At 35.8% G+C, this 24,838-nt stretch overlaps 1 protein-coding gene across 2 annotated transcripts in view; it reads right to left on the minus strand.

Annotated features, from left to right (window-relative positions):
* Nucleotides 1–24,838, minus strand: part of Tcs4 (Threonyl-carbamoyl synthesis 4) — a 344,103-nt gene that overhangs the window by 302,011 nt on the left and 17,254 nt on the right. For both annotated transcript variants that reach the window (XR_016546994.1, XM_090374528.1), the window contains exon 2: nucleotides 12,779–12,878. Coding sequence is in view for 1 of the 2 variants with exons in the window: in XM_090374528.1 (XP_090230654.1) it covers nucleotides 12,779–12,878 (100 nt within the window). In the remaining variant the exon portion in view is untranslated. The remainder of the gene's footprint in view (nucleotides 1–12,778; nucleotides 12,879–24,838) is intronic.

A 24,838-nucleotide genomic window follows, 5' to 3' on the forward strand; every position in this document is an offset into this window, starting at 1 on the left:
TCAAGGTTTAGGCCTAAGTGGATGTCAGATGAACTAATGAGACATATGGTAGAGAAGAAAAATGCATGGGATACATACAAATTAACACGTGACACAGAAGCCTATGATAGATACAAGTTGATCTGTAACCAAGTTACAAAGGAGGTTAGGCAGGCGAAGGTAGATTATCCGAAATCTTTGGCAAGGGATGCATAGAAAAACAGCAAAGAGTTCTTTACTTATGTAAACTCTAGAAGGAAGGGGATGAATCAGATTGGTCCACTTGATATCGATGAGTCAACTGTTGATGATCCTGCTCAGGTAGCTAACAAACTGAATGAATATTTTGCATCGACATTCACACATGAGGAGTTATTCAGCGAGGGGAATGCCAGAGGTGTATTCTCTGGCATTCTGGCAGTATTACTTACTCCAAGCATTGGCATACATACTGTGTATGCCAATGCTTGGAGTAAGAACAGTATACATACTGTTCTTACTCTTAGCCTAAGCCCATGCATTTACTTGTTCCATAATGACTCCCAGCAGCCCTTGAATTCCCCATCATCTTGCCTTCCAGGCAGCAGCAGCTTGTTCCAATAGAAGCAGTTCAAGAATCATTTTCACCTCTGCCTGCAGCTACTATTAATGTATTAGTCTGTGTACTTTCCCAAGCTAGCAATGTTCTGACAAACCTAACACTGCCTCAATAGCATCAGCAAATATTCTTGCACCCTTTCTATTTAAATTTATCCCATCCCTATAGAAGCAGTCCCTCCTGTTAACAAGCAGAGACCACACTCAGAAAAATTCTACTCCATGAACCTTGCACAAGCCTTCCAGGGCCAACCTGATTGACAAGCTTTCATCATATACTCCCTCCTATCATGTTTGAACAGAATTGCAGACACTTCAAATTTAACCCTAACTTGCAAATTTTTTTTTTCCCACATTGCCATGTACTTGTTCAGTAAGTCAGTAGATCTCCTACTATTAATGCCATTAGGGTCAACGTATAAAACAATATCATCTTATGTGCCCTTAAAAGAGGATATCTGCTCTACAACATCACCTTTTGCTCCCAGGCAGATATTATACCCTGGTTCTATTCCACCAATCCATTTTGAACAATATATTTCCCTGTTTCCCTGACAATAGAGTCACTGACAACAAGTAGCTCATGTGGGACCAGCCCATGCTGCCTTGGGGATTGCTGCTGCGTTGCGGGCAGCTGAGAGCATGTTGGGTTCCCCAAATGAGGGCACCACCCTGTTCTCGAAGCTTCGGAAAGGCCCATAATAATGAGTTGGCACCTAATATTCTCTTTACATCGAACACACACAAAAACATCGCCCTTTGCAATATCATGTCCTGTTCCAGATATATCCATAAACATCAAAAAAAAAAAAAAAAGGTCATCAAAAACATCAAAAAAATCCCTCCCAACGGAGAGTTCTTCCCTAAACCATGGCACTTCCATTACTTTGAGCCCTTTCCTTTGCTGCTATGGTCTGAGGCATGATATACATTCAGATTCAATTTAATAAAGAATACAAACAACATGAATTTGAAGTACTGATTAAGTTATCAAATGTAGATATTGTTGGGACAGCAGAAACATGGTGTCACTCAGAATAAGCCATGCTTAATTTGAATATGGGGAGTACAATGTATACAGAAAGAATGGACAGGACAGGAAGTGTAAAGGTGTTATTGAGTTCACATTACGATATTTTCATGCTACCTCCATTTATTCCTACGGGATGCAAAGTACGTTTCCACGATTTTTTTAAGTTTGCACCACTGCCAAAAACTTACGTAAAGTCAAATTTCCGTAAGTCAGCAAAGGAGATAAGGAAACTACTGGCCATAATTATGAGAACATCCTTGGATTCAGGGGAAGTCCCTATGAACTGGAGAAGTGCGAGTATATCCCCAATCCATAAATGGGGATCAAAAGGTGACATGAATAATTGCAGACCTGTTAGCTTAATGTCTCTTCCAGTAAAAATAATAAAATCATTAAAGTAGTAATGCAGGACCATTTGAACAAGCATGTAATTATACTGTAGTCACAGCATGGATTTGTTAAGGGACAGTCTTGTCTGAGTAATCTGATTGGATAGTATGATGCAGCGACCAAAGAACTGGATTCAAAAAGTAATTTTGATATCATATATTTGGATTTAAGGAAGGCTTTTTGTTACTGTCACATAAAAGACTGCTATACAAAATGGAGCAATGTGCCATCCCTTTATCCATAGCAAGTTACTGCTATGGATAAAGGGATGGTTGAAGGGAAGAAGACCAAGAGTGATTATCAATGATTGCTGCTCTTCGTGAACTAATGTTATTAGTCTAGATCCCCCAATATTTATTAATGATATTGATAAAGGCACATCAGGCTTAATGTTTAAGATTTGCACATGATACAAAGGTTGGCAAGGCAGTTAATGCTAGTAATCAGGCTGAGCTACTGCAACAAAATCTAAGAAAATTAGGTTTTTGTGCTGAGAAATAGCAGTTGACGTTTAACATTGACAAATGCAAGGTACTACATATTGGTAGCAACTAATTGCAAATTAACATAAGAACTGTGTGGTACTACACTCCGGGTAGTGGATAATGTAAAAGAGCTAGGAGTAATTGTGCAGTCAGATATGAAATTCTCTGATCAGTGCAGACAGCTCATGGGTTGTTTTTTTTTTTTAATAATATATAGTAATTTTACTAGGTGGGATAAGCAGCAATTATCCCATTGTATAAGCAATGGTCAGACCAAATCTTTAGTAGGGCATTCAGGTTTGGAGGCCTAATTTCAAGAAAGGCAAACTGCAGTGTTTAGAGACTAAGCATCGGGGGGGGGGTGAATCTGATTGAGAGGTTTACAGCCCTAAATGAATTGAGTAAGCTAAATGTCGATAGCATTTTTCCTCTTGCTTAAACTACACACATACATGGAGTATAAAATCAAGTTGAGGAAGGATAGCTGCAGACTAGATGTCAAGCAAGTTTGCCTTCAGCCAGCAGGTGGTTGATTGCTGGAACAAAGTTCCATCTGTTGTTTGATAGCGGGAGGTTTGAATAAATTCAAGGAACACCTACTAAACAAATTCTTGGAGTGTATGGATGAGTGAAGTGTGTAGGATTTTTTGATTTTTTTTTTTTTTTTGACCAATGCTTTATAAACTTGCTTTCTTGCCACTACAAATTAGCATTAACATTATTATTATTATTTCTCCCTGATTGGAGTTCCACCTCGTGATGGGTATTGCTACCAAGTACACAGGGTGGTTGTTGTTATGTCTGGTGTTACTGCTGGTCAAGGAACTCTCTGACAATCCTACAGGTGTTCAGGATTGCGGCTTTCTGGAGTTCCTTGTAGGTGTTTGCTGGGAGACCTATTGCCGCTAGGCTGTTATGTAGGGTCTTTGGCACTGTGGTTGACACGATGATCGGGATAGTCGTTACTTGTTGCATATGCCACATCTCTTTGATCTCCTGTTTTAGGTTCGTGTACTTCTTTGATTTTTTCCCCGTGGGTTTTCTGCAGGTTGCCAGTGTTGGGTACCGCTGTGTCAATCAGATAGGTAGCCTTTTCCTTCTTGTCCACAAGGGTTATTATTATTATCCATATGGTGCAAGGAAGCCTGAGGCTTATGCTGCACCAGCCAAAAAAAAAAAAAAAAAATTTCCGAGTTACCCTGAGAAAGAGAGAAAGAAGTAGAAAGGAATCACCAAAAAAAGAGAAGAATGATGATATCCAGCTCAGGACCATGGGTGTGCTAAGACCATACTCATCAGATGTGAGCCCTAGTTTGACATGTTTAAAGAAATTAAGCTTGTCGTCAAAAACGATGTCTAAGAAATGTATGCTGATTTGAACTGGTATTGGCTGTTTGTCCATCTCCTAATAGTTCTGGTTTGAGATGAAGTCTGTTACCAACAGACATGAATAATGATTTTTTTTTTTTTTGTATAGAAAGTATGAAACCACTGATTTGCACCAATGTACTTTATTTATGGCCCCTTGAAGCTGCTTCTCTCTATAGTTCTCATATTTTGGTAGTAAGAGGAAAGGCTGAGATCATCAACTAACAGTTCTAAAGAAAACAGGCCAGCGTCCACGGTGTTTGGAGGCTACTCTGCTAGTGCATTTATTACAACTATGAACAGGGCAGGATAAGGGCAGATGCCTGGAGAATTCCTTCTTCCTGCAAAAATTCTTTGGACATTGCACTTTTAACGTGTACTTGTGTTGCAGGAAGTTTTGTATGAATATAAGTAGGTTCATGCAGTCCATGGCAAAGGATCATGTACTCCAAGTGGTATTAAATGGGCTTTACTGATGAAACAGACCATGACCTAGTGTTCTAATCAAAGGAAAACATTTCTGATGAAGTCATCTAACTTTACCAACATGCCTGGTGTTGATCTGTTTTGTCCCACTTCACTTTAGCCTATATGGATGACGTCATAATTTTCCAGACCATGTAAGTCATTGGTTAACCATTTTCATGATGTCAGCATTTTCCAGACCATGTAAGTCAATGGCTAACCATTTAAAAAGACATCATCAATTCTGAACACTTCAGCATTTGTAGCACCTTACACTTGAACAGAAACTTATTCACAAGGTAGGCGCAAGTCATAACAAAGTAATCTCGAAATCAGGGGTCCCCAAACTATGGGCCCGCGAAAGAATTTTATCCAGATCGTAAAAATTAATGTTTATATTAGATCACAATAAAATCACAATTTACAGATTATTTTAACATTCGTCGGTTGATTAACAGTGTTGATGCCTCTGCATCGTCAGGTTAGTCTTGTTAGATATTATTATGTTATTTCCACTCAAAGCTATTCTTTGAAACCGTTAAAAGGATCCATTAAAATATAACAAGCAGCAATCCTTCAAGCATTAAGAATCTGCAAATAAAAGATCCACTAGGTGGGAGTGGTCACAGCGTATTGATGAGGGATTTACTCAAAGGTGTAACTACTGTTATGAGTAAAGGGAAGTGCTTTTGCTATCATAAAGATGACTACAACAGTCTCACGCATTTTTCAATTCTGTGCAATCAAACCAACTTATGGAGCTACCAACAGCAAATTCTTAATGGGAAGCATGTAGGGATGCAATCATAGAAGCTACTAGGGATTTTATACCAACTAGATGGAGGTTAAATGAACTAATGAGACTTGTGGCAGAGAAGAAAAATGCATGGGATGCATTCATATACAGATGATACAGAAGTCTACAGTAGATATAAATTAGTCTGCAATGAAGTCACAAAGGAGATTAGACAAGCTATGACAGATTATGAAAAGATTACACAAAGAAAAGCAACAAAGACTTCTTTAATTATGCAAACACTAGAAGAAGGTGGGGGGGGGATAGTAATAGCCATATAGTGCAACGAACCCACAGGATTTTGCTGCATTGGCCCCCGGGAAGGGGGGGGGGAGTAGATAAAAAAATCCAAATTATTTACTTCCCTCCCCACATAGTTAACTATCCAGTTGACCTTTGAATTTATTGAAACTGTTTGCCCCATCTACCTGAAAAGGCAACCTGTTCCAGCACACAACGACTCACTAGATTTGATTGCTGGAACAAACTTCCATCTGTTGTTGCGGAAGTTGATAGCTAAAATAAATTCAAGGCAGAACTAAACAAATATTTGGAATGAATGGATTAGGGAAATGGGAAGGGGGTTTTTTTTTGGCTGATGCTGTATAAGCTTGCTTTCTAGCATCATGTGCCTCTACTAATGCTAACGCTAATATACAGGATGTTTCAATTAAAAGGCACTGGGGGGAGTATCTTATTTTTAGATATAGACCATTTTTCATTGGAACTTAGTCATATCTGGGCTATAATTTTTGAACTTGATGTTAAAATTGGCCATGTGTTACCATTTACCATTTAGATTTAATGATTTCTAAATCTGACTTGTGACTAATCAATAGGTTTTTCTCATTAACGGGAAAATTATTCTCCATCATTGATTTAGTCTAAAAACATCATTGATGTGTTTCTGAAATGAAGATAAGCTGATATTATTTGAAGGAAAAAAATAAACACAATGGTTATGGACATTCACCCTTCAGTAAGTAGGTTTAGTTGTGTCAGCTGTACAAATTCACTGCAACTTCTTATGCTACAACTGGATAAAATTTGGAATAGCACAACAAGAACATTTATCAATCCATTCCAAATTTTGTTAAAATCAGACAAATAGAAATTCAATAATTAATACTTGTTTTCCATACAATTTGTATGTAAAAAAGAAACGTAAGAGATTAAATGTAGTTTTAATACAATATTATTAGTTTCAGACAGTACATGCACACCATATACAGGAACTCCCCGACTTATGCAATACTCGACTTACGGAAATTCGACTTTACGTAAGTTTTTGCCAGCTAGTGCAAACTTAAAAAAAATCGTGGAAACGTATTTTGTATCCTGTTAGGAATAAATGGGGGTATCGTGAAAATATCGTAATGTGAACTAAATAACACATTGGTGTTTTTTTTTTTTTTTTTTAATTCGTTCAAAGTCCTTGGAAGTTGAAAATTTCGCTATATTACTAAGCTATTTATCTCTCTAAAAGGTCATATTTATAATGGAAATTACACTACCCTTTCATCATTACCAATCTTATAACGTTCCCGTTATAAGAATCAATTTTGAACGCATTTGTGATATTTTTCTAAAGCACGTTTCTGGAGGTAACAACCAAAAAACAATAAAAAATATTGCGCTTTCCAGTTTATTGGGCTTTTCTGTTAGTGCATCTAATTATAAGTGGGTACTTTCTTTTTTTTTTTTTTTTTTTTTTTTATTTTTGTTAGTTGTTGGCGCATCAGCTTCTATGGCACCTCCCAAAGTTTCTGCATTTTATTCTGATCCAAGCCCATGGCAAGATTAGAACCCGCAACCATTGGGTTGCCAGGCAGGCACTTTACTCTCCTGGATAGCCCAGTTGGCAAGTGGGTACTAAACTCAATCTTATTGCATTTGCAATTACACCGATAACTGGAATTCTGTGGGTTTTTACGTTACGGTATTATGGTGAAATGAGTTCCCCTTCACTGAAATCTTCAATCATATAAAAAACATAAATAAATTTTCAGAATCTTCTCTTCATTCCTGTTTACATATTACAAAGGTGAAAGGAAAGGAACCAATGGAAAGTGCAAGTGCTAGAAACAAAACAAAATTGATTTAGAAATGAAGATGAAGCAGGACAAAGTTTGTCATCTATTGCATGGAATTAGGTCTCTCTGCTTCAACAGTGAATACTATTTTAAAAGACAGTGCACGTATAAAAGAACATGTCAAAGGATCAATGCATTTAAGATCGACAGTGATGACAAAACAGCATTTGGGTGCTATATCGAAGGTGGAACAGCTGTTAATAATATAGATGGAAAATCAGATTCAGAAGCGAGTGCCCCCGAGTCTAATGACCATTCAAGCAAAAGCAACAAGTATTTATATAGATATTAAGGATAAGTATGGAGAACCCCAACCCAAGTTTATGGCAAGCAACGGTTAGTTCAATAGGTTCAAGCATAGTGCTGGTTTCCACAATGTTAAAGTATACGGCAAAGTCGCCAGTGCCGATGCTGCAGAGAAATTGTGGTTATTCAAGGTTATTCAACACAGCAAATTTTTAACTTTGACGAAACTGCTCTATATTGGAAAAAAAATGCCGGATTGAACATACATTGCCAAAGAGGAAAATACAATGCCAGGTTTTCCAGACCATGTAAGGAACCAGGGCTAATGCAACCGGAGATTACAGATTAAATCCGCTGCTTGTGTACCATTCTGGAAATCCTCATTCATTTAAGGGCATCAATAAAGCCACCCTACTCATACATTTCCGATCGAACCAGAGAGAGAGAGCATGGATAACAATATATCTCTCTTTGAGGATTGGTTTAAATGCTGCTTTATTCCCGAGGTTGAAAAATATTGTAAAGACAATGATTTTGCTTCTATTAGATAATGCTCCTGGACATGCAACGCATCTAGATGATTTCAATTTGATCGTGAGAGTCATATTTCTACTGCCAAACACGACTTCACTCATCCAACCTATGGATCACGGTGTTATTTTGAATTTAAAACCATGCTATTCGCGCACAACATTTGCTCAGGCATTGTCTAATGTAAACGATGAGAAAAATTTTGCGTTAAGAGACTTTTGGAAACCTTACAATATTTACCACGCCATCTTAAACAAGGCCTGGGCAGAAATTACTAAAAGTTGTTTAAATGGCACATGGAAGAAAATGTGCCCACGCATATAAAAGGCTTCGAAGGATTTGAAAAGACGAATCATATGAAGAGGTCACAGATAAGATTGTAAAAGTTGCAATCTTCAGTTGCACTTCAGTTGGAGGTTGATGCCAAAGACATGGAGGAGTTAACAGAGGAAGAAGAGAAGGAATTATCTAACGAAGGACTTATTGACTTGCAGGCAGTGATAGTGAAAGAAGAAAATGCTGACAAAGCTCAAGATGAACCAAATGAGGAGCTGAGATGCTTCATCACCAGAGAGATGGCAATGGCAAGGTTTGAGAAGATGGATCCTGACAGAATGATTCTTAAAAGTTAACAGAGAGGATGAATGATATGCTTGCTTGCTACAAAGAAATCTAATGATTAAAAGCAAAAAACCACCATCCAGTCATCCATTAATATGTTCTTTCATAAGGTTGAGTGGTCAACCCTTTCTAAATCTACACAGCCCTCAACCTTTAGCTGATAAGTGGCGTACTTATCAGCTAAAGATGTCGATTCTGGCAACGATGCTGGAGAGGTAAAACTTACTGATGTTATGCCCATCTCCTTTTTTTTGTAATTTTATCATTTTTAATTTTTCTTAAATTGCAAGCTTTTGTAATTTTTCTGTACATGAGATAAAAAATTGAATAAATACAATAAATAATTGTATTTACATGTTCGTAGAACATTTCTTTTTTGATTCAATCAATTCAGCCAGCACAGTTGCGAGTGCTGCAGAAGCATGGGGGAAAATACAACTTACGTAGCATTCTGTAGAACACCCTTACATAAGTCGGGGAGTCCCTGTATAAGTAGATTAGAGTATAAATGGAGGAATTTATCTATATTCCATTATAGTCATTGGGTATTTCTGCTATTACTTGCAGTGTCCTTTGTCTGTAAACCAACCCAAATTTTTTAATTATCATTCTTTTCAAGCCATTACTATTCACTACAACCACTTGTTATTAATATAATGTATTAATAACAAGTGGTTGTAGTGAATAGTATGTGTGTATATATATATATATATATATATATATATACACACACACACACCTAAACCTCTTTTGATGCAAATTTTTTTACACGAATTCGGAGTTACGCGAATTGGGATATCAAAAATAATTTTTTTACGCGATTTTTATTCACTTTTACGCGACCAACTTAAAGTCTAAGTTAGGAAACAATCCATAATTCAAGAAAATTCTGAGAATTTTGTAGAATTGCATTCTCGTTTCAATTAAGAAAATTCTATTTTCTAAATTCTCCGAATTACATAACTGACGGCGCATAAACAAAAAAAAAAAAAAAACCGCAGTTGTTTGCAGTTTGAATTTGGTTTCTCGTATCAACTTTTACCGCAAACTTTTATCAACTTTTAACACAGTTACCGCATTTTTCGCATTTGCATTTTTTAAGTGAAATCAAAATTAAAATCTCGTTATAAAATTAATAATTTTACCAAGAAATAATAAATGGTAAGCTACATTGTATGTAATTTTCAAACTTTCATTTAATTAACAGATTTTAATCCAGCCCTCACATGACGTTGCCGATAACCAAAAAAATAAGGAAAGCCATTTCCTTGGATATAAAAATTCAAATTTTAGATCGTCTTCAAACTGGGGAAGGTGCGATGGCTGTGGGTAAGCATTTTGGAGTCCGTGAATCAACTATCAGATCTATAAAGAAAAATGAAGAGGCTATTAGAAAAGCGGTATGTTCTGGTACAAAATAGAGTGCGAAATTATCATCATACACAAGAGACGTTGTTCTAGAAAAGGCCGAAAAAGCTTTAGTGATGTGGAGAGAAGATAGTGTACAAAAAAGAACCAGTTGATGGAAATTCCATCAAGCAATCAGCATTGAGATTTTATGAACAGATTAAAAAACTACAGCCAGATATTTCATCTCAATCGAGGAAAAAATATGAATTTCATGCAAGCAATGGTTGGCTGGCTAAGTTTATTAAAAGACATGCTCTTCATAACATAAAAATTAAAGGTGAAACGGCTTCTGCTGATGAAACAGCTGCTAAAGCATTTCCACAAAAACTTGTTAAAATTTCATCCATATTCCAAACTCATGAATAAGTTTGGAATATGGATGAAACTGGCCTTTTCTGGAAAAAAAAAAAAAAAATGCCAAACAGAACTTACGTATCAAAAATGCAAAAAATTGTTGGTGGGTTCAAAGCAGCAAAGGATCACATAACACTCCTATTTTGTTTGAACGCTTTATGAGATCGGATGTTAAAACCACTGCTCATAAATCGATCATTAAGACCACAGCCAATGAAAGGCACAGATTTTCAAAAATTGCCAGTTCATAGGAGGGCCAACAAAAAAGCTTGGGTGACCATTGATATTTTCACTGAGTGGTTCCACAAACATTTTGTGCCAGAAGTTAGACACTATTTGAATGATAAATGTCTCGAATTTAAAGTGCTTTTGATTCTTGATAGTGCACTTGGTCATCCTGCCATAGAATACCCAAATGTGCAATTTTGTTTTCTGCTGCCCAATACCACAACATTGCTACAACCTCTAGATCAGGGTATTTGTAATTGCGACTTTTAAAACATTATGTCAGACGAACATTTCAGTTCGTTTTGAACAAGCTAAATGATAATGAAACACTGTCGGTTATGGATGTGTGGAAAAAATTTTCATTTGTGGATTGTATTGATCAGGTTCGATTTTCGTTATCTGAACTGAGACCAGAAACTATGAATGTATGCTGGAATGCTATTTGATCCACATGTGTTAAAGAGAATGCTCCTGTTCCCTTCAATCATACTGCAGAATTCCCCAATATAATAAGTTTGGCATGTGAAATTGGCAGAGAAGGATTCAATGATCTTACGTCGGCAGATATCGAAGAATTGTTAATTGATAAACCTCTTAGTGAAGAAGAAATAGTGGAGATTGTTTCTGAGACTCCTGAAAGCAAAGAAGGTAATGATAATGATCAAGATGATCCAACTTTTACTGCTGATATAATTAAAGAAAGTCTTAAACTGGCCAGTAATTTAGGCAATTATTTTGCCCAATATGATCCAAATGAAGAACATGCTGGGAAGTTTTCACGTGAGCTTAAGTTGTTAATGTCTTCATACAGAGAATTATATCGTGACTTATCTAAAGCATAAACACAGCGATTAATAACTGAGTTCATGCCTAAAACTATTGAAACAACCAGTGGTACTTTTGTTCAAGACGTGACAAGAAGAATTCCACAAGTTGAGGCGGAAGTCGATGACGATAATACCATATCTAGTAGTTCTAGTGATATTACAGTCTCACGAAAATGAAAGCTTTCGCGTTTATTGTCAGAAACTGATAGCAAATAACAATTTTTTTTATAGAATCCTTAGCAAACAACTGAAATGAATGTTTATAAAATAAACATTCATTTCAGTTTATTCATTTCATGTAAATAAAAATCTTATGATCCTAACGAATTTGATGTTTGTTTTTTTCATTATTTTGCTTATATTTCAGGTTTGGAACCAATCTTCACTTTTGCTATGGAGTCAGTAGTTCTTTTTACGCGTACTTTTTAGGAACATACTTATCACTTAAAAAGAGGTTTAGGGGTGTGTGTGTGTGTGTGTGTGTGTGTGGTCCAACTGCAATTAATAACACGAAAATTGATGCTACATTCAACAATGTTGGTTGATAGTATCAATAAAAGTAGGATCACTATTTGGAGTTTTCATAATGGCTAGATGCTTTCTCATGCTAATTCCAAGAAAACATCGTTTTAATCTTCGTATCTTCCATTTCTACATTACCAAGTTTTCTCACACATCATTCACTTTCAACAATGTCAACAGCTTGCTGCATCATTTTTCTTGTGAACAGCTTGTTATTAAATAAAATTTTTTAATAAAAAATATTATAACTGCAAAATAAATCATTTTTTCTATACCAAGGTGTAAAACACCAATCTCACCCAACTTCAGTAAAATAGATTCAGCAATATAATAAACAAAAATTATATTAAAAGCACAAATTGAAGGCTTTGGCAAAGTAGTTTTAAACCTGAGGCTACCTTATGGTAAGATGGGCAGTAAAAGTGTTAAATGCCATTATTTTTAATTTCCAAAAATATTTTAATGCATTTTCAAAATTTTAATGATTTTAATTACTTCACTATTTATAATTTTCATATATCTTCATATACATCTCAATTGGAGTCAAAATCCTGTAGTACATACCTCTGAATAAATAAAATAATTAAAATGAAAAAGAAAAATAAACAACTATCTAGTTTTTAAACAGTATACAAAACTGCAATACATGTTAAATTTACTCTGAATGAATAAATACTTTGTGAGAAAATCATAGCCTTGTAAAGAGTGCTCTCTGATGGTAGGTAATTAAGTCTAGCAAACTACATGACATCAGTACTTACTAAAATAACAATATAAAGATATTCAAAAATGGAAAAAATATTAATAATGGAAAAACTTTTAAATATACTTACATCAAGAGATATCTGACTACGTTCTAAGGCTAAACTGACTATCTCCTTTATATGCTCCATATGAAGATGAAAAGCAATTGTAGATATAATTCCTCCATTGCTGAAATTAAAACATTCAATTTTAAGAATTAACTTTAAATAAATTATTTATACATCTCTCTCTCTCTCTCTCTCTCTCTCTCTCTCTCTCTCTCTCTCTCTCTCTCTCTCTCTCTCTCTCTCTCTCTCTCTCTCTCTCTCTCTCTCTCTCTCTCTCTCTCTCTCTGTGTGTGTGTGTGTGTGTGTGTGTGTGTGAAATCAATTTAAGTAGCAAAGAAACAAGGTAAAATAGTAAAGACAATGCATACAGAAAAATGTTAGGTCACAAACAACAAGATGGTTACACTGCACAGAAGTAATACATATAATACTAACACCAACATACTCAAAGCAGTAAAGGTTAGAAATAAATTATAAGGTATATTGCAATCAGCAAGCAAATCTAAAGCTGCAGCATTCTGATCATTATAATGCTTCTAAACATGAGTAAAATAAAAAGTGTAACAATTAAGTTCCAGGTCCGAGTCCACTGTATGCAAGTCAAACTACATAAAACCATGACATCTGATCCATGACTGCTTCTCTTAAGGTCCTCCTCTGCACAGCATTAAGTCATTCACATATATAGTTATATTAGAGCTGTTATTGGATCATCTGATTAAAAGAATTCACAAGTTTTCTTGTTCATCGAAATCAAATAAATCCAAAAAGGAAAAAGTAATGATTCACGGTGCACAGGACATTAAAAGAAACATGACAATGGGGTCTTTTTTCTGTATCTTTTTTTTCACATATAAATTCCAAATATGAAACGTATTTTAAACTATCATTCTTAATACCACGCATCAGTTGAAGGCTGAAAAGACAGAAGGTACTTGTTAATACAGACTTGAATTTCTATAAGTCTGTAATTTTTAGGAAATACACGTGAAGGAAAGTTGCTCAGGAAAACAGAGGTAAAAGGAATATATGAGGGAAAGAAAAAGTTAGTTCTGTGAGTTTGGTGTAGGACATGAATGGCTGCTGACTAGCTGAGGCACATATTTGGACTTGTTGTAAGGGAGTGGAAGAATCAGGCACCAATACAGAATGGTGGCCATGGAAGCATTAAAAAAAAAAAAAAAAAAAAAGATGCAGCAGAAACTGAATTTTAGCATTTAGCATTAGCAAATGATGCAAGAAAGCAAGCAAAAAGCATTAAAAAAAAAAAAAAAGACACCTCCCATTTCACCTATTTATTCCCTCTAGTAGTTTATCTAGTCCTTCCTTCAATTTATTTAAGCTATCAACTTATACAAAAACAGACTGAAGTTTGTTCCAGCAACCAATCATCTACTGGCTAAACGCAAACTTCCGCACATCTGCAACCATCATTCCTCAATTTGAATTTGTGCTCCCCACTCTTGTGCATTCTGAGCAAGAGGAAGAATTCCATCATCAATGAGCTTACTCAATACATTCAAAGCCTTAAACACCTCAATCAGATGACCTCGCAGGTGCCTAGACTCCAGACACTGCAATTTACAGACCTTAAGTCTTTCTTGGTAAGAACACCCCTTTTTTTCCCTCACCAATCTCAACATCCTACCTAAAATGAGGCCTACAAACCTGTATGCTGTACTCAAGATGTGGCATGATCATTGCCTTCTACAATGGAATAATCATCTCCCTATCACTGCTAGTAAAATTCCTGTATATCATTAACAAAACCCCATAAACTGTCCTGTCACAATGTCTGCATTGCTCAGAGACCTTCATATCTGACTACACAATTATCCCCAAAATCTTTTTCATTTTCCACTACCCTGAGCGTAGTACTACACAGTTGGTATGTTACTCTGGGGGTTATTGCTACCCACATGCAGTACTTTGCATTCACTAATGTTAAACTTCAGTTACCATTTCTCAGGCCATCTGCCAAACTTTTCTAGATCCCGTTGGAGTAGCATACTGTAATTGTTGTCATCAACCATCCTGCTAACCTTTGTATTATCTGCAAACTTGAACATTAAGCCTGATCTTCCTTCATCAATATCACTGAAAAATATAAAAAACAACAACGGGCCCAACACCGAACCCTGGGGGACTCCATTAATAACAGACCACAAAGAGCAATGTCCATTGATTACCTCTCTCTGTCTTCTCCCACTAAACACCTGGCAAAAATATCTTTCCAAGAACTTACAATTAGCCTCCCACAGTGCAGCATGTTGAATTTCAACCTCCAAAAATCTTTGAGGGCGACAGGATTTTCACCAGAGGTCATTGCAAAGCAACTTGCAAACGTTTTCGTGGTGTAGATATTCTCGAAGTTTGCAGTCACTTGGTAGTTCACTGGTTGAAGAAGAAGAGAGGTGTTCGGTGGCAAACATTTGACTTGAAAAAGTCAAATTTTTGTCAAATTCAAAGTCAAGTGTAAACTAGCCTCATCCTTACTGACGTACATTCTCCTGGGCATTTGCTTCCAGAAGAGGCCGGTTTCGTCAATGTTAAAAACCTGCTGGGGAAGATAAGCCTCTTGATCAACAAACTCTTGGAATTCGATTTTAAAGGTCTCAGCTGCTTTTTTCATCAGCACTGGTCACTTTTGAAGCACTCAAACCAACCTCAGTTGGGTTTAAAGTCTTCAAAGCGTAAAGCAGTGAGACTGGGTGATGGAGCTTTCAAACAATCGTATGAGTGATGTTCCACGCACAACACGCTGTACAATAATGTTGTTGAACAAGAACAAAGATGCTAATTGGTTGAGAAAAATCGTAAAAGTAATGTTCCGTGTGTCAAGTGTCTGAAATTTCCACCCATGTATCATTCCAGCTATATCGGAAAGCCATCGGACCTTCAAATATCATTGGTGTATAAAATAAAAGATTATATGGAAGGTATATCGATTCCAGAGAATATCAGATGTCGATATAAGTTGAGGCCCCGCTGTACTTTGAAATTGTAATGTAGCATGTGCCGCCAATATATTAAGAAATAATTGTTCAAGGTTTAGGCCTAAATGGTTATCAAATGAACTAATGAGACTCGTGACAGAGAGGAAATAGGCATGGGATGCATATAAATTATCAACCGACTCAGAAGCCTATGGCAGATATAAGCTAGTCTGTAATCGAGTCACAAAGGAGGTTAGGCAGGCGAAGGCAGATTACGAGAAATCTTTGGCAAAGGATGCTAAGAAAAACAGTAAGGATTTCTTTACTTATATAAACTCTGAAAGGAAGGGAAGGAATCTGATTGGTCCACTTGATATCAATGGTTTGACTGTTGATGATCCTGCTCAGATAGCAAACAAACAATGAGTATTTTGCATCTACATTCACACATGAGTTATTAACGTTTGAAAATGGCAGAAGGTTATCAAATTGTAGGAGGGTGCTTAATGATTTTGTAATAACTGAGAGCAAAGTGGAGGAGAAATTGTTGAATTTAAACATAAGAAAGACACCTGGGGTGGATGGAATCTATCCAGTTATATTAAAGGAGGCGGCAAAGCAACTAAGCAAACCCTTAGCCATAATTATGAGAGCATCCTTGGGCTCATGGGAGGTCTCCACGGACTGGAGATGTGCAAATGTGTCCCCAATTCACAAAGGGGGATCAAAGGGTGACACGAGTAATTACCAACCAGTTAGTTTAACTTCTGTTCCAGGTAAAATAATGAAGTCACTGGTTAAAGATGCATTGCAGGATCATCTAGACAAGACTGCAGCAATAATTCAGATACAGCATGGGTTTGTTAAGGGAAAGTCTTGTCTGACAAATCTGATAGGATATTATGATGTAGTTACAAAGGAACTGGATGCAAAAGATAATTTTGATATCATATATTTGGATTTCAGGAAAGCTTTTGACACTGTTGCGCATGGAAGACTATTGTACAAATTGGAGCAGAATGGTATTAAGGGTAAGTTGCTACAATGGATAAAAGGATGGTTGAGTGGGGGAAGACAGAGGGTGGTAATTAATGTGTATGTACTGCTCTTCGTGGACTAATGTTATTAGTGGAGTCCCACAGGGTTCAGTGTTGGGTCCGCTGTTTTGTATATTTATCAATGATATTGATGAAGGTATATCAGGCTTAATGTCGAAGTTTGCAGATGATACAAAGGTTGGCGGGGTTGTTAATGACAGTAATGGCAGTGTGCTACTGCAACAGGATCTAGAAAATTTGGGCAGATGGCTAAGAAGTGGCAATTGAAGTTTAACCTTGACAAATGCAAAGTACTGCATATGGGTAGAAGTAACCCCAGAGAAACGTACCAACTGTGTTGTACTACACTTAAGGTGGTAGAAAATGAAAATGACCTGGGAGTAATTGTGCAGTCGAATATGAAGTTTTCTGAGCAATGCAGACAGGCTGCCAGGGCAGGTCATGGGGTTTTGTCAATGATATATAGGAATTTTGCTAGCTGGGAAAAGGAGGTGATTGTCCCTCTGTATAAGGCAATTGTCAGGCCACGCCTTGAGTACTGCATACAGGTCTTGCGGCCTCATTTTTGGAAGGATGTAGATTTGCTTGAGCGTGTACAGAGAAGGGCAACAAGATTGGTGAGGGGAATGAAGGGATCCTCTTACCAAGAGAGGCTTAAGTTCTACAAATTGCAGTGGCAGGAGACTAGGCACCTCCATGGTGATCTGATTGAGGTGTATAAGGCCTTGAATGGGTTGAGCACGCTGAATTCTGATGGGCTCCTTCCACTTGTTCAGATTACAAAGTTAAGGGACATAAATTCAAATTAAAAAAAGACAGATGTAGAATAGATGTGTGGAAATTTGCCTTTATCCAGTGGGTGGTTAATTGCTGGAACAAACTTCCATCTGTCGTTGTGGAAGATGATAGCTTAAATAAATTTAAGGAGGAACTGGACAGGCATTTGGAAAGAATGGCGTGTTTTTTTTTTTTCTTTTTTTTTTTGACTGATGCTGCATAAGTTCATACACTTGCTTTCTTGCATCACATGCCACTACTACTACTATATTCAGATTTGTATATATTTCCTTAGAAATATATGCACTTTATTTGCTTTCCATTTTATATCGCTTGTGTAATCTTAATTATCCTAGGGGCCCTATGCCCTATTTTTTTACTATTAAAAAATAATCCAAGATGACCTTTTTGAATGCGCCACTGGTGCCATGATTTCACAAAACAGCACCAAAACCTATCCATCATTATTATTAATCCGAAAACATTAAATGTCATTTCATAATAAACATTTTTACAGGGGCCCCAAAAAAACTTTTGTCTAGAGCTCACATATTCTCAAGTTAGGCCCTGCCCAGTGCACGTCACACTAAACTGACTCAACATTGCACTGGTCACCCATGTCAACTGGATGCACTGCCTCAGATTTTATTTGCTTTTTAACTAAGAGTATAATCCCTCCCTCCTATCCTGTCTGTCTGTCCTTTCTGTATACATTGTATTCCCTATATTCAAATTTTGCATCCCATATAATATCTCAGTGACCAGCACTTCAAATTCATCAAATTTATTCATTATACTCCTAGCACTGGTGTACATACAAGTATAAATGCATTCTTATTCTTAGTTACCCTAACACAGCCCATGTATTTACTTGTTTCATGACGACTCCCAGAAGTCCTTGAAATCCACATTAACTTGCCTTGTAGGCCACTACTCGTTCCAATAGAAGCAAAAGCAGTGCAAGAATCCCTTTCACCTCTGCCTGCAGCTATTGTTAATTTATTAGTATGTGTATCTCCCCAAGCTAGCAGTTTTTCCTGGCCCACCTAACAATGCCTTGATAGCATCAGCAAATATTCTTTCACACTTACTATTTATGTTTATCCCATTCCTGTAGAAGCAATCTCTCCTGTTAACAAGCATAGACCATGCTCAGAATAATTCTACCCCAAGAGCCTTGCACAATCTCTCCAGAGCCGAATCATATACTCCCTCCCATTGTGTCTGGGCAGATTTACAAACACTTTCAAATTTAACCCTAACTTGCAACTTTTTTTTCCAACAATACCATGTACTTGTCCAGTAAGTCAGTAGATCTCCTACTATTAACATCATTAATGCCAACATCTACAACAATATCACCTTATCACATCTCTATCAATATCACAAATGTCACACTGATTATTTTGCTATAATTAATCCTCTATGTCGAGGTGCACTTGATATTTGATAATTGTTAATATTAATTGTTTCTGTTAATTCTTTTTTAATGAAATGAAATTTAAAATGTTTTTTTGCATTTTTCATAATGAATATATCTGCATTTATTTATTATACTTTTTTTTAATCATTATAAGGCCATCATATTATTAATTATATTAACATTAATTATATCCAATTTTTTGCAAATAACTTGGGGTGCAAAAACAAGTGTAAGTATCATTTCATATTTAGAATGTTACTTTTATGGAAAAAAATCATGGTAGTAGTCAGCGGGATTCAAAATATTGAGTTTAGTGGTCCGTGAGGTCCGAAAGTTGGCGACCGTAGATCTAGAGTATACTGAGTAGCAATACGCACTTGAATTAGCATGATTAAGAGTTTATAATTTACAATTCTGATAAGTTTAGTAGGAATAATGTTCAAAGAAATATACTGCAAACAACAATTAAGTTAAAAATAATGCCAATCAAAGTCCAAGATCCTGTGCTGTTTTAGATGAAATATGAGTATCTGCTGAGGAACACAGCACTGCTATAACAGCAAATACAAAAACCTTATTGCGTGAGGATACAGCACAGTAAACTATCAAGAACTGTGAGATTTCCATATTTTTTAGGGTAATCCAAACAGACTGAATATCAAAAAGCAGGAATAATAATCCTGAATAAGAATGGTGGTGAGAGTTTGATTGGCATTATTTTTAACTTAATTGTTGTTTGCAGTATATTTCTTTGTACAGTATTACTCATTTTCCTTTTATATTAATAGACTCTTCACCTTTTAATAATTTTGAGTTGTCCTTGAATTACTTAGAGCAGTGGTTCCCAAACAGCGGTTGTGGGATATTTTAAATTTTCCAGGGAAACACAGCGATACTCCACATCTGTCTGCACACCACGTGAACTACTAGCTCAAGGTAGTTCACAGTTTCAACATTACTTATTAAGTTGTTAGACCTAACTACTTAATAAAAGGAAATGTTGGTCTAGGGGTACCGTGAAAAACTGAGAGGATGTCGTGAACCAAGAAAGTTTTGGAACCTCTGACTTGGAGTATGTGATGATTTCTCTTGGCCCAAATAAACTTATAAAAAAGCAAAATATTCACTTTCTTATAACTGATTGATGTATTCTAGGGATGCTATATGTATTAGCATTAGCAAGGGCACATGATACAAGAAAGTAAACTTATATAGCATCAGCAAAAAAAAAAAAAAAAACCACACACACCCCCTTCTCATTTCACCCATCCACTCACTCCAAATGTTTGTCTAGTTCTGCCTTGAATCTGTTTAAGCTATCAACTTCTACAATGACAGATGGAAGTTCGTTCCAGCAATCAACACCCGCTGGCTAGAGGCAAACTTTCGCACATCTATCCTACAACTGTCTTTCCTCAATTTGAATTTATGCCCTCTCAGGTGATTATTCTGAGCAAAGAGGAAGAATCCCATCAGCACTGTGCATACTCAAACCATTCAAAGCTTTATACACCTCTATCAGATCACCTCGCAGATGCCTAGTCTCCAGACTAGGAAATAAACTCATATGCCAAACATTAAATAAAATTTTTTTTTTTTACTGAAACTAAAGTTTTTTTATAAATAATATCAAAAATAAAATCAAAAACATAAACAAAAATAAAATCAAAAACATAAACAAAAATAAAATCAAATATCAAAAATAAAATTTATTTTATTTTTGATATTATTTGTAAAAAACTTTAGTTTCAGTAAAATTTAATTTAATTTAATGGTCGGCGTATGAGTTTTTATTTCCTAGACATGAATTTTCCCGACCTCACAGGCCTCTTTCAGGATATAGTCTCCAGACACTGGAATTTGCAAAACTTAAGCCTTTCTTCGTAAGAGCAACCCTTTGTTCCATTCACTAATCTTGTTGCCCTACTCATTCCAACAGCTCTACATACTTCTGAAAATGACGCCTCCAGACCTGTATACAGTACTCAAGGTGTGGTTGTACAAAGGGATAATCACCTCCTTATCCCTGCTAGAAAAATTCCTGTATATCATTGACAAGACACCATGAGCTACTCTTGCAGACTGTCTGCACTGCTCAGAAAACTTCATATCTGCCTGCACAATTACCCCCAGGTCCTTTTCACTCTCTACCACTGTCAGTGTAGTATCACACAGTTGATACATTACTCTGGGGTTACTGCTTCCCATATGCAGTATTTTACATTTGTCAATGTTAAACTTCAGTTGCCACCTCTCAGCCCATCTGCTCAACTTTTCTAGTGAGACAGTATGAAAAGCCTTTCTAAGATCCAAATATATATCAAAATTATTCTTTGCATCCAGTTCCCTTGTGACTACATCATAGTATCCAATCAAATTGGTTAGACAAGACTTCCCCTTAACAAATCCATGCTGTGTCCGAGCTATAACTGAAGTCTTGTCTAGATGATGCTGCAATGCTTCTTTAACCAATGCCTCCATTAATTTCCCTGGAACAGAAGTTAAACTAACAGGTCTATAATTCTGACCTGTGTCTCCCTTTAATACAGGTAATTACAGACCTGTTAGTTTAACTTCTGTTCCGGGGAAATTAATGGAGGCACTGTTTAAAGAAGCATTGCAGGATCATCTAGACAAGACTTCAGTTATAGCTATTATATTGTTGTGCTATGTATTATATGGATATTGTATGTATTCTATGGATGTTCTATGCAGTTTTTCTGTTTTAGCAGTTCGTAAGTAAGTAAATATAATGTCATTATATTTACTTACTACCAATTAGATTGTTAGATTCTTCTGGATGCCTTTAACAGGAATCATATCCTTGTAAAATTTTGTGAATAAAGAATTTTATTATTATTATTATAATAGAATCTGATGCTAACGCTAAGTCCAGTTATTGGTACAGCTCTAAAACAGATTCTTGAGGGACACTATTCGAAGAATTGATGGTCATAATGTTTATTGCAAATAGACCAAGTTCGTTTACAACATTCTGTAGTATTGTTGGGCAATCCAATATCAGTGAAACCCTTACCAGTTACAGTTTTCGGAATTATGTTACTGACTGGATGGTTCATACTGATTAGACACTGAGCGATCACAGGATTATAACTTATAATGTTGGTGATACCATTCCTGGTAATTATGAGGATACTCTGATTATTAGGATACCATTCCTAATAATCAGAGTTTCTCAGATTTTCTATTAAAAACACTAATTGGCTTGATTTTCAAACATTAATTCAAGCAGATAACTTATCCTATAATTGGGATGTAGGTGAGTTAACCTCTACTGCGGAGTCTATCAGATTTCGAGCATTATACTACTACTACTACTAAAGGTATCATACAAATAATGAAGTGGACTGGCAACATAATACTTGTCAGCTAAAAATATATATATACTACGGCAACTTCAACTAGGAAATGGTTAACATGGATGGAGTTTGTGCCTGCAAGCAATGTGGACCCACGGGGTCTGCTTTACAAAGTTTCCTGTGATAAATTACATCCTACAAGGTCATTTGGAACAGTTCTTAGTGGTGACATTGAAACTATAGGATGAACTGATTCTATTGAAGTTATAGTTAACAAACTGCTTCCATCAGATGATACATTAAATGAATCAGAATACCATTGGGACATTAGAGCATGTAATAGGAATTATACTACCCAGAATCAATCTGATTTATTCACATTAGAAGAATTAAAGATCATTAAATAAATGTCCAGAAATAGACACCACAGAAAATATATTTATAGTAATCTTCTTCTTCTTCTTTAATGCTGCCGAATGGCGTTTGCGACTTCGTTTTGATATTGTTCTCTGTCTAGCGCTGCGTGTAGAATTTGTGCTGTTGTCATGTGAAGCCAGGTGTTGATGTTATCTAGCCATGCCATTTATAGTAATATATTTTTTTAATTTTTCCCTGTAGAAATTATATAACAAATGTTTATTGGATGGAATGTTTTCCAAAGAATGGAAGATTGCATTGTTCAAACTGATCAAGAAACTTAATAAACTGGCTCAGGACCCTAAGCCATATCACCCCACTGCTTTATTGGCTAACTTGAGAAAAGGTTTGGAGTGTCTTATGGCACTATACCTACTACTACTCTTCTAGTGAGAAAAAATACGATTTCCTCATGACAGCATGGATTCCTAGATGGACAATCTTGTGAGGACACCCTTGTGGATTTTGCTTCCCGTATAATGGATTCAATGGTGAAATATGAATATTAATTCAGTAGTGCTTGAGATCCACCTCTAACGAGTAATGTAAGATCATCTACAAAAGAGATAGTTTTTTTCAGTTTTAAAATTCTCATTCAATTCACTCATATAAGATAAGTCAAAATGATGGAATGAACTAATTAATAAGTCAAAGAGGCCTTTGACTCCCTATGTTGGGAGGGATTCCTAGATCGCCTTAGAAAAGCAGACTGTCTATACAATTATATCACATATATAGAAGCTATTTTTCTGAGAGGTTTATTTTAATAAAATCAAATCAGTATATGCTTAGAAAACAGATAATGAGGAGGTGTCCACAGAGATCTGTATTGGGACTTCTGGTGGAATATTATCTTACATGAGTGGACAGAACGAGAATTTTAAAACTGCAAAACTATCGCTTTTGTAGATGACCTTACATTACTTGTTAGAGGCAGATCTCAAACACTACTGAATTAATTGCTAATCATATTTTTTCAAATTTATATTTATGGTCTTTAAATAATAAGTTGATAATTAACACTACAAAAACAAAAATGATGTTTAAATCACAAATAGATCCAAGAAGTCCTCCACAAATTAAAATCAATGCAATTTGGCTGCCCATAGTCAAAGAGAATATAGTACAGGCACTCCACTACGCACAAAGCTGTTGCTATGTTTGTTATAAGAATCAATTTTGAACGCCTTCGTGTTATTTTTCTAAAGCTCTTTGACTTATTAATTTGCAGTTTCCTGTTTATTCGGCTTTTCTATTAGTGCAATCTATTATAATCAGGTAGTAAACTATCTTATTGCATTTGTGATGATACCGATTGCTGGAATTCTGTGGAATTTTACGTTACGGTGAAATGTGCTTCCCCTTCACCGAAATGTTCAATTATATAAAAAAACAAATTTTCAGAATCTTCTCTTCATTCCCCCTTTTTGAGCTTCGTAAAGTTGTTACTCCATATCTCACTTACACATATCGTGTTATTTGCAATTTGCATGTGCTGTGTTCTTTGTTATTGATTTCTTATTTTCTTACTGTTTTAATTTTGGACCAAAAAAAAAAATGTCAGTGAACAGAAATATCAATTAGTTACACCAGTGTTTCTCAACCTGTGTGCTGCAAATATGCTTCAGGTGTACTGCAGAAAATGCAAATTAAAAATAATTAATAAATCCAATTTTATAATAAAAATTAATTCAATAAAAAATTTGTTTATTTATGCTGCACCAATCCCAGCCCCTTTTAGTGGTCAATGTGATGTCACATTTTGATTAGGTCTGTTCACATTAAATCCTTTATTCACTTTTTGATTCCCACTAGATCCATTCACCTTTATTCGGCCATTCTCATCACTGAGAGAATCTTCCAGATACTCCACAGTTGTATAAATGCAACTTGTAAGCAGAATATTGAGAAATTTCCTTTGTGTTTTAAAAGTACTTTTGTGTTTTTATATCTCTAAAACATCATTCAATTACCGTATTTCCCCATGTATAAGACACTCCCATGTATAAGACGCACCTTAATTTTGGGGCTCAAAATTTAAAAAAAAAAAAAAAAAAAAAAAAAAAATGTATTACATAAAGTTATGGAACTCAAGTTTTATTCATAATAAAATTCATACAACTACTCACCACTGTCAAAACTCCCATCCA

The sequence above is a fragment of the Mastigoproctus giganteus genome, chromosome 1 (assembly GCF_048544385.1).
Source record: "Mastigoproctus giganteus isolate SK-2022 chromosome 1, ASM4854438v1, whole genome shotgun sequence".
NCBI classification, from domain to species: domain Eukaryota; kingdom Metazoa; phylum Arthropoda; class Arachnida; order Uropygi; family Thelyphonidae; genus Mastigoproctus; species Mastigoproctus giganteus.